The sequence below is a fragment of the Eretmochelys imbricata genome, chromosome 3 (assembly GCF_965152235.1).
Source record: "Eretmochelys imbricata isolate rEreImb1 chromosome 3, rEreImb1.hap1, whole genome shotgun sequence".
Taxonomy (NCBI): domain Eukaryota; kingdom Metazoa; phylum Chordata; order Testudines; family Cheloniidae; genus Eretmochelys; species Eretmochelys imbricata.
In genome coordinates, this window is record NC_135574.1 from 65409980 (window position 1) to 65423893 (window position 13914).

The window sequence follows — 13914 nt, forward strand, 5'->3', positions numbered from 1 at the left end:
GCTCAAGCGGCTTGGCCACCTGCTCTGTATGCCAGAGTCCATGCCAGTCCGCTGGCTTTATAAGTTTGATCAAGCAGATGGTCTCACAAGTTGGAGATATGTCACGGCTTCCAACTTCACCCGCCTCCATGTAGTGCAGGCTGTAATACTGGTAGGAAACCAGGCTCTCTGGAAATGGGTGATCTGAAGTTTGCACTCTATGCTCCACAAGCAGGAGAATTAATGAAATGAATGAAGCTTAACCTCAGCAAGACCAGTGATGGTGATGTGGAGGATTCCCAGGAACTCACAATACCAGCCTGAAGTCAAGACAGTCTTCACCCTCAAATTCCTTTTGGACTTCAGATGGTAAAATAAGCATCCTCTTAGGTGCAGCTGGCCAAGACACTGAGATTGTGGGATATGGACTTCGCCACACATTTGCAATTCCCAGGCTTGATTGTTGCCGTTCACCATACATATGAAGATGCCAACCCTAAAAAGCCTTCCATGTGTTTAGCTTACTGAATTAGTAGTATTTCACAAAGCATGCCATACTGCTGCTCCATCTTCATCTACTGACTACCTGTCGAGTACTCAGTCAAGTTGGATATTTCAGTCCCATTCTTCAATGCCATAAATGACATTACCTCCAGCTACAAGGGAAAGAAAATCTCCCAATGTCTATAACCTCCTACAACAGCTACATTCCTCTAACAGTGAATTTATCAGCCTTGAGAATAAGACTTGTGAGCACAAGAGATTGGGAATGAGTAAACAATTCCTCATCAGCTGCCAAGAACCCTAAGAGTACAGAATGACCACAGAACTCACCATCTTCAAAACAAGATGCAAAACAAATGGAAAAAAACTAACAAAAATCCAAGCAGCAAGTGTAACTTTATCATTGTGGTATGAGTACAACACAACATCTAAATATGCAATAAAAATAGTGCTAAAGCTAATTTGTTGTTGATCCAACAGGACCATGAGTTTGCAGGCTTTCAAATGAAGGAGGCGTAGCCCCTCAATATAAGGAGCAGATAAGACTTGGCAGAGGTAGTGTTTGCTATCTAACAATTGCCAGCATCTTCTGTGTCTTTGCCTGGTTTAACTTCAGCCATCAAGCCCTCATCCAAGCCCATATATCACCTGAACCTGTTGGAAAAGGAAAACAAACCAAGTTTCATCAGCATGCTGATGTTACTATGACCCTTAATGCCTCAATCTCCCCAGCGCCCTAATATACAGGTTGAGCAGGAGAAGCAACGGAACCCTGTTTGACACAATGAGGAGTCTCTAGTGAATATGCAGCTCCCAAGATATCTTTCAAAGAAAGGAATGCAGACTCACTAAGCAGCCACACATGTAGAATCTAGGAGGTATCCGCAACATCTTGCGGTCCACTGTATCTATGTTGCAGAGAGATATTTGAACCGTCTCCAGATTTCAATACTTGGATACTGCTGGCAGGGCCTTCTCAGTGGAGGAACCTCAACTTATTGCTTCCCAAAGAGCCCACGATTGTTGGCCTCAGAACAGCGTAAAGCCTTTGTTTGAGGGAGTTTTGTTTAATTTCTGTGGAATTAGTTAATTGACTTATGTTAATGGACCATATTCAAACCAAATATTTAGAACATTTACACTTGTTAATATATTAAGGATATACTTAAACAGGAAAGGAAAAAGCAATGTTATTTTACACTTGACCCTTGTCCACCAGTGTCCTTGAGGTAAGCAAAGAAGCCAGCACTGCAACCTTCCCTTTAAGCTGCATGCACAGGTGGCCATGCAGCCATCTCATGTGGCTAGAAGTGCGTTGGCACCCCACCCCACGATCTGCCAGAGTCCACAGCAGCTCCTCTCTACACCAGGGACAGAAGGGGTACGAAAGAAGGGTGAGGTAGGCAGGTGATCTGAAGGGAGCACAGCCAGCCTCCAGGTCCCAATCTACCTCTCCGGACCGACTGCCGGAACCCGCAGCATTTCCTCTTGGTGTTGTAGGGAGCCTCAAGCCAACAGAAAGGAGAGGCAGGGTCTAAGGACTCATTTATGTAGAATGGGAAAACTGTACACGGTCCAGGATGCACAGAGCTTGCTGTGGAGAGGCTGATCCCCCGGCTGGCAGCAGCATCCAAGGACTGGAGGTGCTGAAGTGAGCCTCTCCTCCCCAATAGCTGCTGCAGCTCCCTGCCAGGCCAGGAAAGCCTGTGCCATCACTAGGTCAGGAGTACCCAGTCCATGTGCTTCTCTGCCTACTCTGGGCTGGCAGCTCCCTCTCCAGGGACCCCCAGGGAGGGAAGCAGGGCTGGCTGGGGGGCAGAGAGGGGAAGACCCTGAGATCCCTTCCCCCAAGGAAACCTCAAACCCAGCAGGCAGGGGACAAGTGCTCAGCAGAGTTTGTAGCTGGCTTAGAACAAAAAAAAGTTTAGAAGGAACACTGATACTCTGTACCATAACCAGGTCTTAATCTGGGGTTTGGGGCGTTTTTTTTTTTTTATATGGGTGCAGTAAGTCACTAGATCATTAAGTTGGTCTGTCATTACCTTCAATCATCTTTTAAATAAGGAATTCTTGAGACTCACCAGTTGTTAAGTTCCATATCAAGTTATGTGTCAGAAGGGTAGCTGTGCTAGTCTGGATCTAGCGAAGTGGCAAAGAGTTCCGTGGCACCTTATAGACTAACAGATGTATTGGAGCATAAGCTTTCGTGGGTGAATACGCACTTCGTTGGATGCATGTAGTAGAAATTTCCAGAGGCAGGTATAAATATGTAAGCAAGAATCAGGCTAGGGATAACGAGGTTAGTTCAATCAGGGAGGATGAGGCCCTCTTCTAGCAGTTGAGGTGTGAACATCAATGGAGGAGAAACTGCTTTTGTAGTTGGCTAGCCATTCAGTCTTTGTTTAATCCTGAGCTGATGGTGTCAAATTCGCAAATGAACTGAAGCTCAGCAGTTTCTCTTTGAAGTCTGGTCCTGAAGCATTTTTTGCTGCAGGATGGCTACCTTTAAACCTGCAATTGTGTGCCCAGGGAGGTTGAAGTGTTCTCCTACAGGTTTTTGTATTTGCCATTCCTAATATCTGATTTGTGTCCCTTTATCCTTTTACGTAGGGACTGTCCAGTCTGGCCGATGTACATAGCAGAGGGGCACTGCTGGCACATGATGGCATAGATTACATTGGTGGATGTGCAGGTGAATGAACCAGTGATGGTGTGGCTGATCTGGTTAGGTCCTGTGATGGTGTCACTAGTATAAATATTTGGGCAGAGTTAGCATCAAGGTTTGTTGCATGGATTGGTTCCTGAGTTAGAGTTACCAAGGTGCAATGTGTAGTTGCTGTGAGAATATGCTTCAGGTTGGTGGGTGGTCTGTGGGAGAGGACTGGCCTGCCTCCCAAAGCCTGTGAAAGTGAGGGATCATTGTCCAGGATGGGTTGTAGATAACTGATGATGCGTTGGAGGGGTTTTAGCTGAGGACTGTACGTGGTGGCCAGTGGAGTTCTGTTGGTTTCTTTCTTGGGCTTGTCAAAAACCTGTAGGAGAACACTTCAACCTCCCTGGACACACAATAGCAGGTTTAAAGGTAGCCATCCTGCAGTAAAAAAAAACTTCAGGAGCAGACTTCAAAGAGAAACTGCTAAGCTTCAGTTCATTTGCAAATAAACACTAGAAGGTGAAATACCATCAGACGTTATTCTTCCTTTGTAATAGCAAGAAGGAAATACAATTCTATTAAAAAGTATTTAAACACACTGGACTAATGTTAGCATTAATATATAAACATTGCTTTAAAGAGAGACAGTTATGAGCTAATATTTCCTGATACAGATTAGCAAGATGTTTCTCACTGTTTAGTAATATTTCCCAAAATTAAGAAAGCTCATTTTTAGGATGCATTAAAAAATGCAAAGAGAAGAAGAGTCAAGACATTGGGATACAAACACACTTTTCTGTCCAAACAATCCACAGCTTTTAAGAAAAGCCCGGCTCAACACCACATGATTAAATTCTGCCCACCTCTCTCTCAAAGTCAGAAGTGAAACCAGTTCTTTCTGATCCAGTGTGAAGGGAGATTGCCAAAACAAGCAGAACATTACAGAGATGTTATTGTTTTTCCGTGACCTCATTCACTAGTCTAGAAATTTAGCGTGAAACCAAGATGTCCAAGACAGATTTTAAGTCTTTAATATGTGCAATACAAAGCCACCAGTCTTCTTCCTCAAAATAGTGTGGGAGCCATCAGATATGCAGATAAGACAATTGCTTTCCTCAGGCAATTGGATTCCTCAACACAAGAGTCTTAGACTCCCTTATTCAAGAATCATCTTGACTTAACATGATCACCTTTGAGTCCACCTTTGTCTTATGACCACAAATATCAATACTCCAGCCCCAGGTTCAGTATCCATGTCAAAATCTAACCTAATCATGACTAACGTGATAGGCAGTGAGGGGTAGCAGACCCACCTTTCACAGGCTCTAGTCTTTAATATACATATTAAGTTGCCTTTCTGGAACTGAGGCTAGAGATCAAAAGGAGAGAAAATGGCTGAGGGGACAATATTATGGGAGCACAGAAGATCTTCAATGACACAACCCATCCCCCTTCAGGATTTCTCATAAGTCTTATGACTTAAGGGTTGATAATAGCAAGTACTGTTGTCAGAGAGTTTAAGGGCCACATAGACTGCCTTCTTAGCCCTGAGCATGTAATGCTTATATAAAGAGATGCTTACAGTCCAGGTGTTTTTTCTTGGGCCCCATCACTTCATGTGTGGTTGCTTTGCAGACGGCTCTGGCTACAGCTGATCCTGTAACGCTGTACTGAGCAGCTGCGATGCGATCCGTCAGCGTCTGACCCGACATCTTCGACTAATGTTAGTGCTGCTGCCTCTTCTGCAAGCGGGGAAACACAAGGGAGGCAGGGGATGTTCCGGGTTTAATGACAGAGCGAGGGAGACCCTGTCCTTCCAGCACCCAGGCCCTTTCCAGCAGGGACAATCCTTCCTCCCTCACCCCGTTGTGTAAGCGTTACAAGAGCAGTCAAGAGAAGCTGCCCAGGGCAAGACGGGGTATTTTAGACACTGCAGAAGAAAAGCCAGCACACCCATAGCGCATCCATCCCCTCCCCACCCCTAACCTGCGCCCTTAGCGCAACACCATCGCGGCGAACAGCTGCTGCCGAGCGGGGCCCACCTTCCCCTCCGCTGCCAGCCCCACCGACGTGGGGAAGGGGGGAACCTGCACCCCCCACCCCCCGAAACGGGGTCCCCCCTCTGCACTCCTGACAGCCCCGAGAGCCCCAGCAAGCTCCAGGGAATGAATTAGATACCCAGTGGGAGCCGCTGCTCGCTGCTACTGCAGTAAACAGGAGCTTTTCCATCGCCTGCTTCCCCGCGTCTCTCTGCTGGGAGATTATCACATCATTGCGCCATGTTATGCCCTGCCTGCGCCTCTCCCCACCCAGCTCCTCCTTTACCGCTCCGGGAGGCAAGGGCAGGCCGCCCATCGGAAATAGACACCGGCTCCCCTCCCCGCGCCCACCCGGCCCAGCCTCCCAGACACTCATCCCCCTTCTCTCCAGTGCGCCCCACCGGGCCCCTGCGCCGGCCCTAGCTCACACGCCGCCGCCCCCCCAGGCCCACTGCAGCTCAGGGGCCCCCACGCCCCACGGGGGGATGCTGCGGCTGCAGCGCGCTGCCCCGGCCGCGGGCAGGAGCCCGGGCTGGGCTGGGCGGTAGCGCCGGGGCGGCGGCGGCAGCAGCAGACCTGTCACCGCGTCCTTCTGGCTGCCGCTCCCGGGGAGGGCGCCCCCTCCTCCGCGGGGCCGGTAGAGCCCCAGGTGCTGGGCGGCCCCGCCCGCAGCGCACGGCCCGGGAGAGGCCGGAGCTCCCGCGCCCAGGGGCCGCCGCTGTGCCTAGCCTAATCCCCCAGCGCTGCCGCCGCAGGGATGGACGTACCCGCCCGGCGCGCCGCCCTCGCTGTCTCCGCCGCGCTCACCCTCCTGCTCCTGCCGGCCCCTCCTCAGGTTTGTGGCTCGGCGGAGTCAGGTGACCCGGCGCGGACAAACCGGGACGTGCGGTCCGCTAGGTGCCGTAGGGGGAGCGCCCCCGCGCCGCGCTCTTAAAGGGGACACCCCGCAGCCCGCAGCGCCCGCGCCCAGCCAGCCCCCGCCCCCAAGGTGAGCTCCGAGGCCGGCACAGCCTCTCCGCCGGCTCCCGGGGCGGCTCACTTTCAATTCCCCCCGGCTGTGTGCTTTTCTCCCCGGTCGCTTCCCCTCGTTTCTTGCACCATTTTCTCTCATTTCCCTCCGCTCCCTCCTTGCCCGATTTGCCTCTTTCATCTTCTCTCTGGCTCTCTCGCCCTTTAAATGGGGGTGGGATATTTTTTCAATGTGGAGCGTTTCATTGTCAGTTTGCAAAAGAATTAGTATTTGAAAATAACTTTTTAATGTGGAAATATATTTGAATTCCAGGCCCCTTTGAGGAGGGTCAGGTTATATTTGGTTCTCTGACTTCCTCCCCCCACACAAGAGTTTTTAAACTACCAATATTTAGACTGCCAATTTAAGCCCCTTACAGCTGCTCTACAATTACCATAAGAATGGCCATACTGGGTATGTCTCAACTATGAAATTAGGTCAAATTTATAGAAGTCATTTTTTTAGAAATCGTTTTTATATAGTCGATTGTGTGTGTCCCCACACAAAATGCTCTAAGTGTATTAACTTGGCGGAGTGCTTCCACAGTGCGGAGGCTAGCGTCCACTTCTGGAGCGTTGCACTGTGGGTTGCTATCCCACAGTTCCCGCAGTCTCCGCTGCCCACTGGAATTCTGGGTTGAGATCCCGATGCCTGATGGGGCAAAAAATATTGTTGTGGGTGGTTCTGGGTATATGTCATCAGGCCCTCCCTCCCTCTGTGCAAGCAATGGCAAACAATCGTTTTGTGCCTTTTTTCCTGAGTTACCTGTGCAGACGCCATACCACGGCAAGGCTGGAGCCCGCTCAGCTCACTGTCACCGTATGTCTCCTGGGTACTGGCAGACGTGGTACTGCATTGATACACAGCAGCAGCAACCCATTGCCTTGTGGCAGCAGACGGTACAATAAGCCTGAAAACCATCCTCATCATGTCCGAGGTGCTCCTGGCCGCCTCAATAAGGTCGGTCAGGAACGTCTGGGCAGATATGGGTGCAGGGACTAAATTAGGAGTGATTCGACCAAGTCGCTCTCTTTAGTCCTGCAGGCAGTCCTATTGTACCATCTTCTGCCGAGCAGCCAGGAGGTGTGGATGGCTATCAGTCCTATTGTACCATCTTCTGCTGAGCAGCCAGGAGATGTGGATGGCGTGCAGTCCTTCTGCACCGTCTGCTGCCAGCCAAAGATGTAAAAGATAGATGGAGTGGATCAAAACAAGAAATAGACCAGATTTGTTTTGTATTCATTTGCTCCCCCCTCCCTCCCTCCCTCCATGAAGTCCTGCCTGAAATACAAGAGGGAGAGTTAGCTTAGTGGGTTGAGCATTGGCTTGCTAAACCCAGGGGTTTGAGTTCAATCCTTGAGGGGGCCATTCTGTGTGACAGTTGTTTTTGTTTCTCCTTGATGTAAAGCCACCCCCTTTGTTGATTTTAATTCCCTGTAAGCCAACCCTGTAAGCCATGTTGTCAGTCGCCCTTCCCTCCGTCAGAGCAACGGCAGACAATCGTTCCACGCCTTTTTTCCGTGCAGACGCCATACCACGGCAAGCATGGAGCCCACTCAGATCACTTTGGCAATTAGGAGCACATTAAACACCACGTGCATTATCCAGCAGTATATGCAGCACCAGAACCTGGCAAAGCGAAACCGGGTGAGTAGGTGACGTCAGCATGGTGACGAGAGTGATGAGGACATGGACACAGACTTCTCTCAAAACATGGGCCCTGGCAATGCAGGCATCATGGTGCTAATAGGGCAGGTTCATGCCGTGGAACGCTGATTCTGGGCCCGGGAAACAAGCACAGACTGGTGGGACCGCATAGTGTTGCAGGACTGGGACGATTCCCAGTGGCTGCGAAACTTTCGCATGTGTAAGGACACTTTCATGGAACTTTGTGCCTTGCTTTCCCCTGCCCTGAGGTGCATGAATACCAAGATGAGAGCAGCCCTCACAGTTGAGAAGCGAGTGGCAATAGCCCTGTGGGAAGCTTGCAATGCCAGACAGCTACCGGTCAGTTGGGAATCAATTAGGAGTGGGCAAATCTACTGTGGGAGCTGCTGTGATGCAAGTAGCCAACGCAATCAAAGATCCGCTGATATCAAGGGTAGTGACCCTGGGAAATGTGCAGGTCATAGTGGATGGCTTTGCTGCAATGGGATTCCCTAGCTGTGGTGGGGCCATAGACGGAACCCATATCCCTATCTTGGCACCAGAGCACCAAGCCGGCGAGTACATAAACTGCAAGGGGTACTTTTCAATAGTGCTGCAAGCACTGGTGGATCACAAGGGACGTTTCACCAACATCAACGTGGGATGGCCGGAAAAGGCACATGACGCTCGCATCTTCAGGAACTCTGGTCTGTTTCAAAAGTTGCAGGAAGGGACTTTATTCCCAGACCAGAAAATAACCACTGGGGATGTTGAAATGCCTATAGTTATCCTTGGGGACCCAGCCTACTCCTTAATGCCATGGCTCAGGAAGCCATACACAGGCAGCCTGGACAGTAGTCAGGAGCTGTTCAACTACAGGCTGAGCAAGTGCAGAATGGTGGTAGAATGTGCATTTGGACGTTTAAAAGTGCGCTGGCGCGGTTTACTGACTCGGTTAGACCTCAGCGAAACCAATATTCCCACTGTTATTACTGCTTGCTGTGCGCTCCACAATATCTGTGAGAGTAAGGGGGAGACATTTATGGTGGGGTGGGAGGTTGAGGCAAATCGCCTGGCTGCTGGTTACGCACAGCCAGACACCAGGGCAGTTAGAAGAGCATAGGAGGGCGCGGTGTGCAACAGAGAAGCTTTGAAAACCAGTTTCATGACTGGCCAGGCTACGGTGTGAAAGTTCTGTTTGTTTCTCCTTGATGAAACCCCCCCGCCCCTTGGTTCACTCTACTTCCCTGTAAGCTAACCACCCTCCTCTCCTCCCTTCGATCACCGCTTGCAGTGGCAATAAAGTCATTGTTGCTTTACATTCATGCATTCTTTATTCATTCATCACACAAATAGGGGGATAACTGCCAAGGTAGCCCAGGAGGGGTGGTGGAGGAGAGAAGCACCAGGAGGGGTGGTGGAGGAGGGAAGGACAAGGCCACACAGCACTTTAAAAGTTTAAAACTTTAAAACTTATTGAATGCCTGCCCTCTGTTGCTTGGGCAATCCTCTGGGGTGGAGTGGCCGGAGGCCCCCCCACCGCATTCTTGGGTGTCTGGGTGAGGAGGCTATGGAACTTGGGGAGGAGGGCGGTTGGTTACACAGGGGCTGTAGTGGCGGTCTGTGCTCTTGCTGCCTTTCCTGTAGCTCAGCCATACGCTGGAGCGTATTAGTTTGATCCTCCAGCAGCCTCAGCATTGAATCCTGCCTCCTCTCATCATGCTGCCACCACCTTTCAGCTTCAGCCCTCTCTTCAGTCCGCCACTTACTCTCTTCACCCCGCCACCTCTCCTCCCGGTCATTTTGTGCCTTCCTGCACTCTGACATTGTCTGCCTCCATGCATTTGTCTGTGCTCTGTCAGTGGGTGAAGACAGCATGAGCTCAGCGAATATTTCATCATGAGTGCATTTTTTTCACCTTCTAATCTTCACTAGCCTCTGAGAAGGAGAAGATCCTGTGATCCTTGAAACACATGCAGCTGGTGGAGAAAAAAAAAGGGACAGCGGTATTTTAAAAGATACATTTTATAAAACAATAGGTACACTCTTTCACGGTAAACCTTGCTGTTAACATTACATACATAGCACATGTGCTTTCGTTCCAAGGTTGCATTTTGCCTCCCCCCACCACGTGGCTAGCCCCTCACCCCTCCTTCCTCCCCATGGCTAACAGCAGGGAACATTTCTGTTCAGCCACAAGCAAACAGCCCAGCAGGAACGGGCACCTCTGAATGTCCCCTTAAGAAAAGCACCCTATTTCAACCAGGTGACCATGAATGATATCACTCTCCTGAGGATAACACAGAGAGATAAAGAACGGATGTTGTTTGAATGCCAGCAAACATACACTGCATTGCCTTGTTCTACAATGATTCCTGAGTATGTGCTACTGGCCTGCGTGGTAAAGTGTCCTACCATGGTGGACAGAATAAGGCTGCCTTCCCCAGAAACCTTTTGCAAAGGCTTTGGGAGTACATCCAGAAGAGCCGCAAATGCCAGGGCAAATTAATCATTAAACATGCTTGCTTTTAAACCATGGATAGTATTTTAAAAGGTACACTCACCAGAGGTCCCTTCTCCGCCTGGCGGGTCCGGGAGGCAGCCTTGGTGGGTTCGGGGGGTACTGGCTCCACGTACAGGGTGAGAAACAGTTCCTGGCTGTCGGGAAAACCGGTTTCTCCGCTTGCTTGCTGTGAGCTATCTACAACTTCATCATCATCATCTTCCTCGTCCCCAAAACCTGATTCTGTGTTGTCTCCATCTCCATTGAAGGAGTCAAACAACACGGCTGGGGTAGTGGTGGCTGAACCCCCTAAAATGGCATGCAGCTCATCACAGAAGCGGCATGTTTGGCGCTCTGACCTGGAGCGGCCATTTGCCTCTCTGGTTTTCTGGTAGGCTTGCCTCAGCTCCTTAAGTTTCATGCGGCACTGCTTCGGGTCCCTGTTATGGCCTCTGTCCTTCATGCCCTTGGAGATTTTGACAAATGTTTTGGCATTTCGAAAACTGGAACGGAGTTCTTATAGCACGGATTCCTCTCCCCATACAGCGATCAAATCCCGTACCTCCCATTCGGTCCATGCTGGAGCTCTTTTGCAATTCTGGGACTCCATCATGGTCACCTCTGCTGATGAGCTCTGCACTCACCTGCAGCTTGCCACGCTGGCCAAACAGGAAATTGAAATTCAAAAGTTTGCGGGCCTTTTCCTGTCTACCTGGCCAGTGCATCTGAGTTGAAAGTGCTGTCCAGAGCGGTCACAATGGAGAACTCTGGGATAGCTCCCGGAGGCCAATACCGTCTAATTGCGTCCACAATACCCCAAATTTGACCCAGCAAGGCCGATTTCAGTGCTAATCCCCTTGTCGGGGGTGGAGTAAGGAAATCGATTTTAAGAGCCCTTTAAGTCGAAAAAAAGGGCTTTTTCATGTGGATGGGTGCAGGGTTAAATTGATTTAAAGCTGCTAAATTCGACCTCAACTCCTAGTGTAGACCGGGCTTAGTATCCTGTCTTCCGATAGTGGCCAGTGCCAGATGCTTCAGAGAGAATGAACAGAACAAGGCAATTTTGAATGATGTACCCCTTGTCCTCCAGTCCCAGCTTCTGGAAGTCAGAGGGGGTTGCATGGCCTTGCATCCCTGATCATCTTAGCTAATAGCCGTTGATGGACCTGTCCTCCATGAACTTATCTAATTTTTTTTTAACCCAGTTATACTCTTGGCCTTCACAACATCCCCTGGCAATGAGTTCCACAGGTTGACTGTGTGTTGTGTGATGAAGTACTTCCTTATGTTTGTTTTAAACCTGCTGCCTATTTTTCATCAGGTGACCCCTGTTCTTGTGTTATGTGAAGGGGTACATAACACTTCCCTATGCAGTTTCTCCATACTATTCGTGATTTTATAGACTTCTATCATAGCCACCCTTCTTCGTCCCTTTTCTAAAATGAGCAGTTCCAATCTTTTTAATCTCTCCTTTTATGGAAGCTGTTCCATCCCCCAATCATTTTCATGGCCCTGTGTACTTTTTCTGATTCTATTATATCTTTTTTGAGATGAGACAAACAGAACTGCATGCAGTATTCAAGGTGTAGCATACCTTGGGTTTATACAGTGATGTTATGATATCTTCTATTTTATTAAAAAGAAAAGGAGTACTTGTGGCACCTTAGAGACTAACCAATTTATCTGAGCATGAGCTTTCGTGAGCTACAGCTCACTTCATCGGATACATACCACGGTATGCATCCGATGAAGTGAGCTGTAGCTCACGAAAGCTCATGCTCAAATAAATTGGTTAGTCTCTAAGGTGCCACAAGTACTCCTTTTCTTTTTGCGAATACAGACTAACACGGCTGTTACTCTGAAACCTTCTATTTTATTATCTATCCTTTAATGGTTCCTAACATTCTGTTAGCTGCTTTTTTTTTTTTTTTTTTTGGACTGCTGATGCACATTGAGCGAACGTTTTCAGAGAACTATTCACAATGACTCCAAGATCTCTTTCTTGAGTGATAACAGCTAATTTAGACCCCATCATTTTGTATGTATAGTTGGGATTATTTTTTCCAATGTTTATTACTTTGCACTTATCAACATTGCAGTTACAGTACAGAGGATCCTCTTTTCAGGTGCAATTAAAATGTCTTTCCAGAGCAGCTTCCTGATGTCTTTTTATCTTATATTTGGCACGAATGGATGCCACATTATCCACAGATTTTGGAGATTAAGATTTGTGCTAAAGCACAGGAATTGAGCAAATTATTCCGAATTTATCCCTTACAACTTTAGTAGTGTAGTGCTTTAAAAAAAATTAAAAGCCTTTTTAAAGAGACTTTAATTCAGTCAAATGTATGTGACTATCAGATTCCACTATTAACATTTTTGACTCATTGATTATACAACTGAGTAAGAAATATGAATTCCAGATTAATATACTAAATGTAATGCAAGTTTGGAAAAATATCATATTGGCTAGGGTAGAATTAGAATTCTTTCTAGGACAACTATTCCAAACAAGTAAGAGAAGATGACAAATAGAATTAAAGGTGAGAGCGGTTAGCAAATGGAACAAAATAATGAAATCCCAGCAAAAGGCGAATTGAAAACAAAATGAAAAACATCTTATAGTTCTAAAGAAACTAAAACAGCAATGGACTGGACATCAATGCTATGGTGACAAACACTGTACAATACTACAGGGTAGAGAAGACCTTTGCCACAAGGGGGCCAAAGGGACTTTTAACATAGTGGAGACAAACAAGAGTTACCAGAGATTAAAACAGAAAGGCAAAGTGGTCTTTTCAGAATTAAGGTGGTGATATTTGGCTCTGAACTTGATTTCACCATGATGAGACTTTCATCCTCTAGTGGATTAAATGAACCTATACAAACATTATAAGGGTTATATTGGTGTAAATTTATTGTTTGGAAATTCTATGTGCTTACCTCATTTGTGTGGAATCAGAACACTTTTAAGCAACCATTTTCTCCATGTTGTGACTATTGCACAGGCTTAAAGCAGAAGATGGTCACTGGCTAAGACTGAAGATGAACCTGAAGGTTTAAGCAAACACAATATAGGTAAAAACTTTAAAGGGCTTCTATTATTTGTAACTGATTTTAATTTCAATTTTAATTTCATTGATGATGTACCATGTCTACAGTGCACTACTGTTTCTGATATCAGTTGAAGGTTTAAAATAATTTGTTGTGGATTTTAAAACTGCACATAAATCAAATTGCGATTAGGTGTCATTATGAAGAAAATTGAAATCCTGAAAGTGAGGTAGCAACACATATGTTACCATAAATAATATAAATTATTGTTCTGAGTTTCAAGTAACAAACAAAATTCTGCCTTCAAGTGGAAAATTTCATTGCATCATTGAAACACACTGAAGTGTGGGTCTTCATAGATCAGAAATATATAAGTGAAGGCAGCTGTAAAAATTAAAAAATAATATACAACAAATGGAAAAAGGGTAAGTTGATAGTAATGAATATAAATCAGAAGTTAGGAATTGTAGAAAAATGATAAGGGAAGCCAAGGGGCACAAGGAGAAATCTATCACCGGCGGAGTGA

General features: G+C 47.4%; 1 protein-coding gene across 25 annotated transcripts in view; it reads right to left on the reverse strand.

The window, feature by feature from the left end:
- Positions 1 to 4848, reverse strand: part of SNAP91 (synaptosome associated protein 91) — a 134597-nt gene extending 129749 nt beyond the window's left edge. For all 25 annotated transcript variants that reach the window (XM_077811659.1, XM_077811658.1, XM_077811654.1 and 22 more), the window contains exon 1: positions 4719 to 4848. In XM_077811659.1, coding sequence (XP_077667785.1) covers positions 4719 to 4848 — 130 coding nt within the window. The remainder of the gene's footprint in view (positions 1 to 4718) is intronic.
- Positions 4849 to 13914: the final 9066 nt, after the last annotated feature.